Below are 16,251 nucleotides of genomic sequence, written 5' to 3'. Positions count from 1 at the left end.
CACCACATCCGCCACACACAAGTCTGGAAACAGAAGGCACCGTCCTTCCTCCAGGAGAAAGACAGCTGATGAGAGAGCCTTCTCTGGCCCCTAGTTTGTTTGTGGGTCCTTTTATTTTTGTTATTTTGGGGCAACTCCAGGATTTGGCCACCCTTCTGTGCCTGTCACCCCACCCCTCTGTTCTCCTAGGGTGACCTTGAGCCGCAAACCTGCTGTCTGCGTGGACCGGGGCCGACATCACACGTCCATCTGCCAGGACCTCTATGTCCAAACTCCGAGACATGGCGACCAATGGCAGCAAGGTGGCTGATGGGCAGATCTCCACGGAGGTCAGCGAGGCCCCTGTGGCCAATGACAAGCCCAAAACTCTGGTGGTTAAGGTGCAGAAGAAGGCGGCGGACCTTCCGGACCGGGACACATGGAAGGGCCGCTTTGACTTCCTCATGTCCTGTGTGGGCTACGCCATTGGCCTGGGCAACGTCTGGAGATTCCCCTATCTCTGCGGCAAAAATGGTGGCGGTAGGTGCTGGCCAGGCAACCTCCCAGCTGGGTCTGGACCCCTTGAAGTATGTCACGCTTGGGCATTTTCTGGGGCTACCTTAGGGGAAGGGGCCCCCTAAAGACCCGGCCCCGTTTCCTGTTTTTGTCCCTTTACCAAAAGATTCCCAAAGGACAGTTGTCCTTTGTTAACGATACCAAAATTTCACCTCATCATTTTGCAAAGAACAAGGGATATAGTTTGAGCAAAGGACATCCTTGGACCTCATTTTGGCTGTGGATGCTACTTTGAAGGCAGAGTGTAGGGAAATTATGGCTGGGACCCCCAGAACGCCCTGCCATGATGCTCCCTCTGAATGGGGCTTCTCCAAAGCCTTGGGACCATGAGCATCTCTCTTCTCAACCCCACAGGGGCCTTCCTGATCCCCTACTTCCTGACACTCATCTTTGCGGGGGTCCCACTCTTCCTGCTGGAGTGCTCCCTGGGCCAGTACACGTCCATCGGGGGCCTGGGGGTGTGGAAGCTGGCCCCCATGTTCAAGGGTAAGTCTGCAGAGTGGCAGTGCTCCTGCCCACAGAACTATGGTGAAACCAGGGCCTTCCTGACACTCTCAGCCCCACTGGAGAGAGGGACATGCTTGGTTCACTTCTGAGCAGAGTGGAGCCCTCGGAGGGGCCAGGTGGCAGATGGCAGCCCTGGCTAGGATCTAGGGCAGCAGAGGTGGGCAGGAGGCCTCAATCCAGAGACCCCGTACACACATCAGCCTGCCCTGTCCTGTGAGTTCATTTCCCCAGCCAGAGTTGGGTACAACTTCCTTTGCTTCCTTGCTCAGTGCCTGACAGACCCTCAGATGGATACATGGAGAATTATTCTTGCCTGGCAAGCCAAGACCCCCGCCCCACCTGCAACCAGCCAGTGCTGGGCCCCAGACCCAAGTCCTCCCTTGCCAGATGTGTGTGACCTTAGATAAGTTTCTCCCTCTCTCTTAGCCTCAGTGCCTCAATAACACCTGTCTCCAAGGTCCAGTGAGCTGGTGGACATCATGGAAAATGATAAGAATGAGGCTCCCTGGGATAGTTATTATTACTGCTCTCTTAGACCAATATCATGATGCCGTGTCCGCTCCCAGGTGTGGGCCTTGCTGCTGCTGTGCTGTCATTCTGGCTGAACATCTACTACATCGTTATCATCTCCTGGGCCATCTACTACCTGTACAATTCCTTCACCACAGTGAGTGGCCCCTTTGACCCCCTCCAGAAGGAGCCAGACCCAGAGCCCACCGTCCTTCTGCTGGACTACCATTCTGCTAATAGGGCTGTTCCTTGGGTTGGCGGGGGTTGGGGGGGGATCAGGGACATGGTGTGTCTTCGGCAGCCCCTGTCTCCCCACAAGTCATAGCACCGTGAACCAAGCACCTGCTCCGGGCCTGCCACTGAGCCAGGTGCTTCATGTAGGCTGATATCTAATCCTCCTGACATGCCCTCTTAAGGGGGCTGTTGTTAGCTCATTTCATATGGACTCAGACTGCCTGGGTTCAAATCTTGATCCCAGTATATACCAGCTGTGCAACTTTGGGAAAGTGGCTTAACCTCTCTGAGCCACTGTGCCCTTATTAATAAAATGAAAGTAAAAATGAAACGTGCCTCATAGAGTTGTTGTGAGGATTAAGGAGTAAATATGTGTAAAGGGCTTACTTAGCACTGTACCTCGCAAAGAACAGGTACTGTTCAGTGGTCACTGTTAACATCAGTGTGCAGAGGGTCAAACAGGCGAGATCTCTTACCCGAGGTCACAGAGCTGGGAAGTGGCCCCGGGACGAACACATGGGACCTTATGGCACAGCTTGGGAAGCTGGTTTTCAGAGTGAAATGATCAAGGTTCACATTTCAGTTCTGACACTTAGGAGCTGTGTGATCTCGAGCAAGTGGCTGCCCCTCTCTGATCTCCACAACGGGCATCTCAACATGACCTGCATCTGGGAGCTGTTGGGAAGGGGCGGTGAGATCATGGATGGCTTGGAAGAGGCGCAGGGGACCGTGAGGATGGACAAAGTGCACTGGGACCACTGTTGCCATCCCCTGGGGGCTCAACAGGGTTTGTCTGTGCCTTTGCAGACGCTGCCGTGGAAACAGTGTGACAACCCCTGGAACACGGACCGCTGCTTCTCCAACTACAGCATCGTCAACACCACCAACATGACCAGCGCCGTGGTCGAGTTCTGGGAGTAAGTGTGGGGCCGTCAGTGGTGGGGGGTGCCTGTCAGCCAGGGCCAGCAGGAGACAGAGACACCCTCAAAAAGATGATGGGAGCTGGGGAGGTGCGCAGGGCTAAGGAAGAAACAAGAGAGAGTGAAGCCCTCTCCTCCCCCGTAGAGAGCTGGGCCGTGGAAAGGGCCACTAGGCACAAGCTGGAGAGAATGAATTCCTGCCTTCTCACTCCTCCTGCCCAGTGGCTCCTGCCATTGGTCAAACCTAGTTAGAAGCCAGAGGGCCAGGGAGCCAGGGAGGTAGCGCCAGCCGCCAGCCTCCTGGGGCATGGAGCAGGGTGGACAGGGGCAGACGGTGCGCCTCTGGAGGGGGGTAACCGGCACAGGCCAAGAAGGATCGCCAGGACAGGCCAACAAAATCCCAGTTCATCTGGAAAACCAGTCCAGTCTACTTAGAAACCCAGAGTTGTTTGGAATAAAGGTGCGCACACACGTACACACATACACACACACACACATGGTTCATAGCGAAGGCTGTGCTGATTGTATCTTCAGAAGAGCACATCACAGATGTGTGTTGGGGTATTGATTTTACAAAAAGAGGTCTTAGGATCCAAGTCTCTCTGGCATGAAGGAGGCATCTGTGCTGGGCAGCTTAAAAGGGTCTGGGAGCACCCTGGAAGGTTCCACTGCACCTTGCATAAGCTGCCAGGAGGAACTGTGCTCAGAAGGCGTCCGAACACGTGATGCGAGTCTCTTTGTGCAGAAATGTCCTTGGCTAGGCAGTCTCCTTACAAATAAAAATCAGATTCTTCTCCGGCTGCTGCTTCTTTCCAGCATCTGCCACATAGAATTCTCTCACACACCTTTAGGATTGCCTTGAACCATTTAGTCAATAAACGTTTCTTGAGCACCTACTATGTGCAGTCTGGTTAGAGACATGGCAAACATAAGCAAACAGGCAGAGTGGCAATGCCAGATGACCAGTGCTAGGAGGAGGGGATGCACGGGGTGCTCTAGGGGCCCCAAGTTGATACCTGGATGAGCCCAGGGGAGGAGTGACATCTAAGGTGAAAACCACGTGGGAGAGACAGGTGTCAGCAGGAGGAAGAGAATGCATGAAGGCTTGGAGGCAGGTGAGAGCAAGCCAGGCGCAGGTGAGGGGATGAGCTGAGACTGGAGAGAGAAGCAGGGCCAGCTCAGAGGGCCTTGCAAGGTGGGCCTGGAGTGGTTGGGCTTCATTCCAAGGACAGTAGGGAGCTATTCACTGCAGGGTTTTAAGCAGGAGGGTGACCCGATCAGACATATAATTTAGAAGGGTCCCTGGGGCTGGAGTAGGGATAGAGCAAAAATGAAGGTGAGGGTCCTGCTAGGAGGTACTGCAGCCAAACAGGTGAGCAATAATCGTGGCCAAAATAAGGCACCGGCAGGTCCCTTGAGCAAACAGCACTTTCTACCGGTTAGTATAATGGACCCCACAGTCTCCTGCCAGCTCCTGTGTCTCAGTGATCACAGACGTCAGCACAGTCATGGCGGGGGTATCATTCCCTGGGCACCCCCAGGCCACTCCAGCTCCCACCAGCCCCATGTGACTTTCTGCTCCCTCCACTGTTCCACCAGGCGGAACATGCATCAAATGACAGATGGGCTGGATAAGCCAGGACAGATCCGCTGGCCTCTGGCCATCACCCTGGCCATCGCCTGGATCCTTGTGTATTTCTGTATCTGGAAGGGTGTTGGCTGGACTGGAAAGGTAAGGCATGTGCACAGTGAGGACCAGAAGGGGATGGGTCTACAAGGGCATTTCCGCCCTGCACAAGGAGTCTGCACTTCCAGGAACCCCACCGAACCTGGAGAACAGCAGGTCCCTGCATCTCTCCCTGCCTTGGTTTTCTTTCCTATAAAATGGGAATAATAACGCTACCTACCTTCTGGGCAGTGTGAGGATGGAATATGATAATGTAAGTCAGTTACACAGAGCTATCACAAAACAGATGGTAAACTTTGTTCAAGGACCATTGAGCAAACTGTCCCTGAGCATTTCCACCATACCAAGCCTTGTTTTAGGGTGATCCAGAGATGAATATTCCACATCCCCGCCTTGGAGGAGAAACAGAGATGGATTGATGAATGGTTAAATATTCAGCCTTTGTACTGAAATAGTCCTGAGTTCGGATCCCAGCTCGGCTGTTGACTTGGCTAGGTGACATCAGGCAGATCACTTCACCTCTCTGAAACTCAGTTTCCTCCTCTGAAAAATGAGGCTTATCTGTTGGTTTGTCAGGAGAATCAAATGGGATGGTGATTTTGTAAAGCCCTCGGCAGGTACCGAGAGGAATTGTACTTGTTTTTGTTTTTATTATCAGCAAGGGCAGAGCCAGGTCAAGCTGGGGGGGCCCAGCCTGAGGACATCTGGGGAGCTTGCCAATCAAGTTGGGGGAAGGGACTTGGCCTTACTCCCACCCTTTTCCCCTTAAAGCCCCGCCCCAGGGGTCCAGGGACAGAAGATAGCCCAGGCTCTCACTGGACCCTGGCCTGAAGGTAACTTAGAGGAAAGCTGTCTGAGTTCTGACAGCAAGTAAGGGAGAAAAGGGATTTGAACTGAATCATGCTGGAGCAAGGAGGTCAGGACTACCCAAGCTGACATGAGCAAAACAGAACCTTCACAAATTCCATACTTGGGCATGAGTATGGCTGATGAAAAACTGCCCAATACCAGTCTGGTGGGACCTTTGGACCTACCAGTTCTTAGATCAAAAGCCAATGTCAAAACCTCTCTGATGCATCCCTAGGTTAAGCAGACAGGAGGAGGGCACAGGTGTCTCCCAGCCCAACTTTAAGAAGCAGAAGAATGTAGGGCCTAGGGGCTCTGGAAGAGATAGAGCTGAGCTTGAATCTCAATCTCCCGATACCTGTGCTTGGGCAAGTCATTTCACCTCTCTGTGTCTCTATCTCCTCATCTGTTAAATGGGTACAATAATAGTACCTTACGGGGTTGTCATAAAGACTAAGGAGAATGAACTATGCAGAGTATGTAGCATATGCCTAGCATCTACTGGGTAGACAGTGCATGGTATCAATTGTCTTTTGAGTGAGTCATCCAAGCTATCAGTAAACATTTACTGAGCACCTACTGTGTACCTGACTCCATGCTAAATGTGGAAGACAGATTCAAGTAAAGACCTAGGCGATATATATTAAGCATGTTGTATACATACATACAACTGACCTTTCTGAGTCGGCAGGTTGATTGTACCTATTTTCCAGACCAGAAAAATCAAGGCTCAGGGAGGATAAGAAATTGACCCAACATCGCACAGCCTATAGATGCCATAGATGACTTCAAATTCCCTTTTCCTATTTCCAAGTACAGTGGGTTTTCTGGTGGATCATGGCTACCTTTCCTAACCCTGAAGAATCTAAGATCCATTCAGGGAAATGAAACTAACCCAGAGAACAGTTCATGCAGTCCAGAAAATAGGGTCACATCAGACTGTGAGATAACAAGGATTATTGAGCTTGAAAACTGCTTTTTCACAATAGCGGGCAAATGTAATTTCAGACAATGAAATCAGTCTTCTGATTATCAATTTGGCAAAAAGAAAAATATTTTTAATGATTATACTCAGTACTGGCACATTTGTGGGGAAGGTGTGCTCTGAAATGCTGGACAAAGTCCCGTTTCTGGAAGGTAATTGGGCAATATGGATCACAAGCCATTAAGAAGTTTATCCCTTTTTAGTCAGTAATTCTACTTCTAGAAAATTTTCCCAAGAATGGTATAATAATTTTGTAGACAAAGTTTTATACACAAGGGTTTCCAATGTATTATTAGTGAGATTCACATGAATGGATAACAGTAGGGGAGACTTTAAAGAGGATGGTAGAACCTCCTGAGGGACTATTTTGCATAATTAAAAATCACATTGTTATGAGGCAATAAAACAATGGTTAGTAAACAACGTATGCACTGCTTTTTTTTAATTTTAGACATGTTAAATGAAAAAGCAAGCACATAATTGGAGCATCATTTTGTAAGAAAATGTGATCATACATGCATTGCACAGTCTCCAAAGAAGAACATTAATGTGTTAACATCCGTGCATTTATGTATTAGGCATTTATCCAGGGTCTCCTATAAACCGTGGATTGTTCTAGGTGCTGGGAAAACAGAAGTGAACAAGACAAGCCCTCCCTTTCACCTAACTTAAATTCTATGGGCGGTTGAAGAGAACTTTAAGTGTGTGTGTGTGTGTGTGTGTGTGTGTGTAACTTTAAAATTTTCCTGACACTTTGTTTTACCTGAATAATTTAGACAAAAGTCAAAAAATAAAGGAGGGGTAGGGGAAAGGGAAAACCAGGTGCTGGCCTGGTTGGTTGAGACTCCAAGGAGAGGCTTCAGAAAAGTGGACAAATACAGCTGGTTAGGAATCCAGGGAAAGCTTCCTGGAGGAAGATGAACTGGAAGTAAGCCCAGGGCCACAACAGACACTGATGTAAGTGAAGTGGGGGGAGGGAAAGAATGGGCACGCTGGAGGGGCCATCGGTGCCAACTTTCCTCCCAGGTGGTTTACTTCTCCGCCACTTATCCGTACATCATGCTGATCATCCTGTTCTTCCGTGGAGTTACGCTGCCTGGGGCCAAGGAGGGCATCCTCTTCTACATCACACCCAACTTCCGCAAGCTGTCTGACTCTGAGGTGAGTGGCCTCCACCGGCTGAGTTAAGAGCACACTTGAGACCTGAGCCACCATTTACCAGCTTTAGGATAAGTCACTGTACCTCTCTAACCTCATATGTAAACTGATATGGTTGCCAGGTACAGCTGATTACCACATGTAAAGGGCCATGGGGCACTGTGGCTATGATTATAATTTTGACTATTTTTTCTTCATTCTACCTATAGGTGTGGCTGGATGCGGCAACCCAGATCTTCTTCTCCTACGGACTGGGCCTGGGATCCCTGATCGCTCTTGGGAGCTATAACTCTTTCCACAACAATGTCTACAGGTGAGAGAGCCCAGGAGCCCCTTCCTTCCCGGCCACGCCCCGCTAACGCCACGCCCACATGCGGCCACTCCCCTTATAGATCACGTCCCGTGGCCTTTCTCCACTTTCAACTCCGTTCCAAGTAAGTCATTTCCGGGCCACTCCTTCCGGTTCCCCCCTCCCTGGGTTGGGGTGGGGCCACCTGCCCTGCAGCCCTGCTCCCACGTACCCTCTTCTGGCCCCGCCCCTTGCCCCTCGCTAACCACTGCTCCTGGCTCACCTCCTTGCCAGCCTCATCCTCGCTGAGTCCACCCTTTCTTCTCTGCAGGGACTCCATCATTGTCTGCTGTATCAATTCCTGCACCAGCATGTTCGCGGGATTTGTCATTTTCTCCATCGTGGGCTTCATGGCCCATGTCACCAAGAGGTCCATTGCTGATGTGGCGGCCTCAGGTCAGCGCCACACATGGGAGGGCCAGGGCTCCTGGGGTGGGAGGGGGCCTCTGTGGCAGGCAGGCATCTGTGGTCCTTACCGCCATCACCAGCAGGAGCCAGAGGATTAGCGTGCAGGCAGAGGGAAGAGCCGGTAGAAAGGCCCTGAGACAGGGATGAGTGTGGTGTGTCGGCTCCCTGGCACTGAGCATCACGAGGTGCCAGGCAGAGCAGGGAGCATTTTACGTGAAACTTTCCAACACTATGGAGTCCATGCTTTCTTACTGCATTTACTGGGTGAGGAAACTGAGGCTCATGGACCATGTCCACCAAGCTAGAGAGGTGATGGAACTGGAGTTGAGCACAGACCTGGCTGATCAAAAAGCTTGGGCTCTTAATCACCTGACCATACTGGCACTTCCAGCACAATCCTGCCTTTTGCAGGGAGAAGACCGACTCTTGTCCCCTGGGATATAAACCTTGTTCCAACTCAGACATGCTCACCACCATGACACAAAGTGCCTAAATCTTTGCTTTTGTCCCAAACGTGTTCTCACCAAGCAGGCTGTACCCACTCTGCTCACCACACAGTCATCAATGCTGCAGGGTCAGAGGAGAGCCCCAGGCAACCCCTGCCTCCCTGCTCAGTGGGGAAAGCAGTGAACATGAAGGACCCACTATGTGAACATGAGGGACCCACTATGTGCACAGCAGAGTCCCTGGGGCTTGGGGAGGCAATAGGACTTGTCCCTTCCCTATCATGGAGAACAGTGCTGGTCATGTGGAAAGGAACTTTCTCCACTGATGTCCTCATCTTCTCTACAAGGGCCAGCTCGTTTCTCTGGCATTCCCCAGGCACCACCCCCCTTTTCTGAGCCAGACCCAGGGAGGTTACAGTTTCTTTCCTTCACCTTCCAAGGTTTCCCCTCATCTCTTGAGTAAGCCCCACCCAGACACTCAAACACAGTATGTCCCAAACTGACTTCTTTAAACCTTCCCCTTCGCTGGGCTCCCCACTGCAGCAAAGGGTGCCACCATCCCGTACCCAGGACAGCCCCAGCATCATTCTGGACCCTTCCTTCACCTTCACTCCATAAACCAACCAATACCAGGACCTGCCCATTCCACCTCCTAAGTATCTCTCCATCTGGCCACCTCTCTGCACCTGCACTGTCCCCACCACGGGCCAAACCACCACAGTCCTTCCTTTCATCTCACTGGTACCATGGCCCCTGGACCCAACCCTACTGCCTCCCCCACCTACGCACACCCTGTATCCTCATCTAGGAAAGGGGGTGCTGACAACACTCACCCAAAAGTTTACTCCGAAGATGAAATGCAATAAAGCTTAAAAAGTGGGTGGTGTGCTGGTATGCGGTAGGTGCCTAGTACCTTTTTTTTCCTTTTTTGTCCTTCCCGCCACAGGCCCTGGATTGGCGTTCCTGGCATACCCGGAGGCGGTGACCCAGCTCCCCATCTCTCCCCTCTGGGCCATCCTTTTCTTCTCGATGCTGCTCATGCTGGGCATTGACAGCCAGGTGAGGACACCCTTCCTGGCACCTGGCGGAGCCCCCACCCAGCCTTGTTGGTCTGGGAGCAAGCAGGGAGAGGAGGCCATTGGCCATTTTCTTAGGCCCCCAGGAAGATGGCCAAGAGTTTCAGACCCCTAGACTGTTCCACCACATGAGACTTCAGGGTGGATCAGCTCAGCCACCTTCCCCATTTTCCAGATGGGGAAACTGATGCCCAGAGGGAAGGGACTCTCCTGAGGTCACAAAGAGAGGCAGAAGCAGAATCAGGCCTGGATCCTGGGGCTTCCTTGGCTCTGCTGTCCCGACAATGCCAGAGCCCTTTGGTCTTGCCCCAGAGTCAGGCCCTGGGTGGGTTGGGGCTGGGGTCTGCTGCATGTAGCTGACCTTCGTCCCCCTTGAAGTTCTGCACCGTGGAGGGCTTTATCACGGCCCTGGTGGATGAGTACCCCAGGCTCCTCCGCAACCGCAGGGAGCTCTTCATTGCGGCTGTCTGCATCGTCTCCTACCTGATCGGCCTCTCCAACATCACCCAGGTGAGCTCACCAGGCACCGGGCACACCTCTGGTGCCCAGGCACACCTCTCCACCCCAGCCTCGTGCCATCCCACCCTTCGTCTGTTCCTTGAGCACCATCTCTGTGCCAAGCCCTGCACACACAGCAGTGAGGCAGATGGGGACCCTGTGCTCAGTGTGGGAGGGTGGGAGACACAGACACTGAGCTAGAAAAGATAAGACACAGCTGGAGAATACAGTCCCTAACTCAGCCTGGGGCACCCGGGACTGCTTCTGGAAGGAGAGGATACAGGGACTGAGTTTTTAAAAACGCACACAAATTAATTAGACAGTCGAGCTAGAGTTGGGCCTTTGGCAATGACACTGCCCCTTCTTCTCACTCCCATTTTTCTTTTACTATTGATAGTAATAAGCAGTCTTCTCTGTGTTCAAGGCCCTCCTGGTCTAGTCAGAAGGCATACACATAAACTGATGAATTGTACAATAAATATAAATGACCTGAAAGCCATGAACTCAGTGGGTCTGTGGGTCTGCTTTATGATCCACAAAACTACCCCCTGGATTCAAATACAGTTCATTCCCAGAATATTGTTCATTTGTCCTTTTATTCCTCCATGGCTGTTAAAACATTCACCACGGGCCTGTGATGATCCTGGAAATTCAGCAGTTAGCAGGACAGACACAATATCTACTCTCTTAGAGCTTATGCTTTGGCGGACAAGACTGACAAACAAATTAAATCATTTCAGAGAGTGTTCAGTGCCATGAAGAAAAGATAGTAGTGGGGCAGGGAATGACCGGTGAGGGTAGGAGGGACGCTACCTCAGACACCGTAGTCAGGACAGGGCCCTGTGAGGAAGTGGCAGTTGAGCTGAGACTCAAATGATGAGGAAGAGACAACCGGGGGAAATGAGCATAGCAGGTGCAAAGGCCCTGAGGTATGCATGAGCTTGGTAAGTTTGAGGGGCAGAGGGAGTGAGCAGACAGGTAGGGTGGACAGAACCAGTTCATGCAGGAACTTACAGGCCAAAGCCATTTGGATTTTGTTTTTTATTTTATTTTATTTTATTTTATTTTATTCTCTCAACTTTTTGATGTTGAGAGCCATGGAAGGTTTTAAGCAGGGGAAAGACATAACTGATTTAACTTTGTGGAGAGATGGCTCTGATGACCAGCTCCTCTCTCAGTCCTCGAACATTCCCAGACATGGAGCATTTCTCTTCCCCGGACATCTTCCCAATTCCCAGGGAGTCAATGATCACACCCTCTCCTAGTTACTAGGCCCTCGATGCTTCTTTTAATCTTCCCTCAAGCCTCCTCGCTGCAGTGTTGTCTCACACCTACCTTGCCAGGCTGCAGAGCCCATGTTGGCTGTGAACTGAGTGCCCTGGGCCCTGGTGGGAAGTGGACCCCCTCTCACAGCTTTTCCTCTTTTAGGGGGGCATCTATGTCTTCAAACTGTTTGATTACTACTCTGCTAGTGGCATGAGTCTGCTCTTCCTCGTGTTCTTCGAATGTGTCTCCATTTCCTGGTTTTACGGTGAGTGTCAACCCTCCTTCCTCCTTCCCTCCCTCATTCATTCATTCATTCCTCTCTTCAATCATCATTCAACAGTTACAGCTTGAACACCAAGCCCTTCCTATACATTAGTTGACAGTTGACCCTTGAACGACCCAGGTTGGAACAGCACACCCTACTTGTTCTGTGTATAAATACAATACGGTATTTTTTTGATACTCATTTTGATACAGTACAGTACTATAAATGTATTTTCTCTTCCTTAAGATTTTCTTAATAACATTTCTTTTCTCTAGCTGACTTTATTGCAAGACACAGTATATAAATACATAGAACATACGAAATATGTATTAATCAATTGTTTGGTATTGGTAAGGCTTCCAGTCAACAGTAGGCTATTGGTGGTTAAGTTTTGGGGGAGTCAGAAGTTATATGTGGATTTTTGACTGCGTGGGGGTGGGGAAGTCAGAGCCCCTAGCTGCCACATTGTTCAAGGGTCAACTGTATTCAGTCCTCACAGAAATCTGATAAAGCTAGCACAGGGGGTCTTGTATTTAGGGGACACCCTAAGATGGGTTAAATAAATCCATTTAAAACGGGAGCCAAAATTTCTTCATAAATTTTGGGATAAGAGGGTTTGAGATTTTATCTAGAAAAGTGACACCAAAACTACAAAAGACAAAGTTCTAAAGTGAAATACTTCACAAAAATGGGGCTATGATGAAAAGTATGCACTCCCTTACAACAAAGACTGGAGGAAATGATGGTTTTGTTTGTTTATTTTGTGGGCTGAGGTTCCAGACGCCGCTGCATGGTAGTCAAAAGAATGTCCTTCCCTGCACTTTGATTATCCCAGCATGACAGTGTGTTCAAACTGTTTTCCTGGGTCCCTCTTAGTCCTTGATATTCACGTACTTTCTTCGCCACCCCCTCCTTGCCATCCCCCTTCCCCCACAACTGGCTTCCTCACTGGTCAGGGGCTTTGCTCAGAATCCGAGTGATGCCCAGTGTCAGTCTTGGGAACTTCATGACACCTGTGGTGTTTTGCAAGATTTGGTGTTCTTTGCAGTCTGTCACCGGTTGCTTATAGCATTAGAGAAGTGGGGAAACCCGCTCTGTCCAGTAGAGCTTTGAAGGAATGGCTAGGCTAGCTGTTGGGTGGGAGGAAACTGAGAGAGGTGAGGACATCCTTTATAAGCATAATCCTTTGATGGTGGATATTTTCATGTGAGGTGCCTGGCTTTCTCACACAACCCACTTGCTGGGGGTTATTGATGCTTAGATAACAAGGACCCCCCCCAGAGCGTTAGCCCCGTGTTACAAAGAGGCTGAAGCTCCTAGAGGCCAGGTAACTTGCCTGTGGTCATACTGCCTGAAAGTGGCAGATTGAGATTTGGAGCCTGCAGTGCCCACAGCTCATTCATCCCTCCTGCTCTCACTCCAAATGTCACAGGTGTTAACCGATTCTATGACAACATCCAAGAGATGGTTGGCTCCAGGCCCTGCATCTGGTGGAAACTCTGCTGGTCCTTCTTCACCCCAATCATTGTAGCGGTAAGGACAAGTCCTGACCAGCCCTGTTAGGATGAGGCCAGGCCAGTCCCTGGGGTGACTCAGGTCCAGAGAGAAACTTCTGGAGGCAAAGGCGCCCATTCCCTAATAATACTACTCCATCCCATTTGCTGAGCATCTACTCTGTGCCCCACATGACACCAGACACATTACATCATCTTCGAAAACCTCAGCAAAATAGGCATTCTTGCCCCCATTTGACCGCTGAGGGACCCGGGCTCACCCTGCCAGCATCATCCAGCTAGCTGGCCCCCACAAGGGCCCTTTTGAGGGTCAGCCTCATGGCAAGGGAGGTGGTGAGTGGACCTATCAGCTTCAGGGTCTAGGAAGGGGCTTTGGTTGTCCAATCTGGGGGACTGACTGTGTCCCATCCCCCTCCCCCCTCCCCAGGGTGTGTTCATTTTCAGTGCTGTGCAGATGACTCCTCTCACCATGGGAAACTACGTCTTCCCCAAGTGGGGCCAGGGCGTGGGCTGGCTTATGGCTCTGTCTTCCATGGTCCTCATCCCTGGGTACATGGCCTACATGTTCCTCACCTTAAAGGGCTCCCTGAAGCAGGTAAGTCCCTTCTTCACCCTTCAGATTGCTAGTCCCCTTCCTCTACTGTGTTGGGCACGGCCCCTACCTTGTGGAGCTCACAGTCTAGTTAGGAAATAGACAACTCAATATCCAATGGCAACAGAATGTTGGAAGTGCCATGATTCGGGTAAACCAGGGAGATCGGTTAGCCCTGCCTGGCTTGAAGAGAGTTAAGGAAGGCTTCTTAAAAGAGGGGATAGCTAAGAAGAAGCCTAAAGATGAGCCAGAGTTAAAAGTAGAAGCAGAAAGAATGTTCCTAGAAGGGGGTGGGAAGCATGTGCAAAGGCCCAGGGGTATGAACAGCATTTGGTGAACTGAAAGGAGATCATTGTGGCTGGAGGGTAGAGTGGAGAAGGTTGCAGAAGGGGTGATAAGAGATGAGGTTGGGGATGTAAGAAAGTCAGGCCAGATCATGGAGGGCCTTGAAAATTAGGACAAGAACTCTTGACTTTATCTTGAGAGTAATGTAGAGCCTCAGGGGTTTGAAACAGGTGAAGGGTGGGGTCCCTTGTATTATAGGCTTACTCTAGACCCCTTTTGTGGGCTTGATAAAGATGAAACGTGGTCTTGCCCTCAAGGAAGTATAATGTAAGGCATGCTGCCCTCAGCAGAGGCCCGCTAGCATATTCTAGGTCCACACCAGCTCTTTGTTAAATTATTATCGAATTCTCAAGTGAAACAAGGCAGTGCTGGAGGTACCCAGGTGCTAGCGACATTGATGGATTAAGTGTACGCTGAGAAGATTTCACTGGGGAGAAGTGGACAATCAGAATATGGAGGACCACAGCTGGGAGACTTTGGATCAGTGGTTCTCAACCTTATTTCTACTAAGATGGACCTTCCAGACCAATCAGAGCCAGAAGAGAGAGCTCTATGGTCTGTGGCCTAAGGAAGACATGGTGGGGATTCACGTGTAGCCCCTGGACCAGCCTCCTCCTTTCACAATGCAGAAACTGAGGTCAAGCAAGAAACCACTTCCCCACCCCTTGCAATAAGTTATTAGGAGAGCTGATGCTTGCAGCCCCTTCTTCCAGCTCCAGGCCCAATGCTTTCATTTTCCACAATCCTCTGCTGAGCTGCAAAAGGCAGTCAAGTCAGGTCTGGGAGTGGAGGAGAGGCAAAGGCCGTGTACTTGAGGAGGGGAGCACAGCCTGTGCAACCCAGGAATGGGCACATCTGAAGACAGTGTGTGATCTGAAGGGATAGGATTTCAGGGAATATGTGTAGAGAAGGTAGGGGGAAATTCATCCATTCAGGAAATAGGTATTGAACACCTACTATGTGCCAGACAGTATTCTCAGTAATAGAGACACAGTCATGAGAAAAATAGGCAAAAATCCCACCCTTCTGGGGCTTATATTCTAGTAGAGGAAGACCAACAATCAACAAAATAAAAACATGTTACATAGGGATGAGTACCTTGGAGAAAAATAGAGTAGAAAGGGGTTTTAGGGAGTGCTGAGTGAGGCCTTGCTGAGAAGGTAATACTGAGCCAAGACCTAAGGAGGTCTTGAGTGAGATCGAGCTGTGTAATTATCTGAAAAGAAGGATGTCTCAGACAGAGGGCACAGCAAGTGCAAAGGCCCTGAGGAAGGTGCATGTTTGACATGTGTGAGGAGCATTGAGGGGGCCAGAGAGTATGGAGGATGTGGGGACGAGGCCAGAGTCTGGGTGCATTTTGAAGGCAAAACAGGCAGGATAGACCTGAAAAGAGGTGGGGGAATGGAGCGGCCAGTCTCCCTCCTCCCAGCCCAAATTCTCCCTGGTGCCCAACAGCGCATCCAGGTCATGATCCAGCCCAGTGAAGACATCGTTCGCCCAGAGAACGGTCCGGAGCAGCCCCAGGCCAGCGGCTCAGCCAGCAAAGAGGCCTACATCTAGGGGTGTCTGGCGGCTTGCCGACCTGACACTCTCACCCCCCAACCTGGCTGAACATGACCACCACTTGATGTCTGAAGATACCGTCTATCTCAACCTACCTCGAGTGGCGAGTCCAGACACCATCACCATGCAAAGAGAGGGGAGGTGGGGGACAGTCACACCCCCGGTGGGCTCAGCCCTGGGCAAAGAACCAGCACCTGCACGCTGGTGACCTTTTGAATCCGGGCCCCATAAGCATCAAGCAATCAGCCTCTGTGACTGTGCGGTAGATCATTTTTATCCTGCCAGCGAGTGTGATGCGGTGAGGCCACACACTCGTGGCTTTTAGTCATATTGCTGACTGTTCTCTTACTGCCGAAACCCATGACTCTTATCTCAGACTTTGCTGGAGTTCGGTTCCGTCGGAACACTGCTCTGAACACATGAAAAGGGCATTTTGTATAATGGGGATTTCCAGGGAGAGCTCACTCTTAAGTAGCAGGGAGCCCGCGGAGCTCTGACTTTCATTTTTTTTTTTTTTTGTTTATCTT

At 50.6% G+C, this 16,251-nt stretch overlaps 1 protein-coding gene across 1 annotated transcript; it reads left to right on the top strand.

The window, feature by feature from the left end:
• The first annotated feature begins 274 nt into the window (after positions 1 to 274).
• On the top strand, positions 275 to 16,248 carry SLC6A1 (solute carrier family 6 member 1). The gene is made up of 14 exons (XM_021695019.1): positions 275 to 519; positions 910 to 1,041; positions 1,629 to 1,729; positions 2,614 to 2,723; positions 4,326 to 4,458; positions 7,271 to 7,405; positions 7,612 to 7,715; positions 8,023 to 8,147; positions 9,552 to 9,664; positions 10,060 to 10,191; positions 11,608 to 11,710; positions 13,143 to 13,243; positions 13,652 to 13,819; positions 15,617 to 16,248. The coding sequence occupies exons 1-14, from the start codon at positions 282 to 284 to the stop codon at positions 15,719 to 15,721; spliced, it is 1,800 nt and encodes a 599-aa protein (XP_021550694.1). The 5' UTR covers positions 275 to 281; the 3' UTR covers positions 15,722 to 16,248.
• The last annotated feature ends 3 nt before the right edge of the window (positions 16,249 to 16,251 follow it).

This window comes from Neomonachus schauinslandi, chromosome 1 (assembly GCF_002201575.2).
Source record: "Neomonachus schauinslandi chromosome 1, ASM220157v2, whole genome shotgun sequence".
Lineage (NCBI taxonomy): Eukaryota > Metazoa > Chordata > Mammalia > Carnivora > Phocidae > Neomonachus > Neomonachus schauinslandi.
This window is presented reverse-complemented; position numbering and strand designations above follow the sequence as displayed.

Coding starts and splice junctions, on each gene's coding strand:
- SLC6A1 (XM_021695019.1), top strand. CDS start 282: ATGGCGACCAATGGCAGCAAGGTGGCTGATGGGCAGATCTCCACGGAG. Junction 7,406..7,611: donor GCAAGCTGTCTGACTCTGAG/GTGAGTGGCCTC, acceptor TTCTACCTATAG/GTGTGGCTGGATGCGGCAAC. Junction 13,820..15,616: donor TAAAGGGCTCCCTGAAGCAG/GTAAGTCCCTTC, acceptor GGTGCCCAACAG/CGCATCCAGGTCATGATCCA.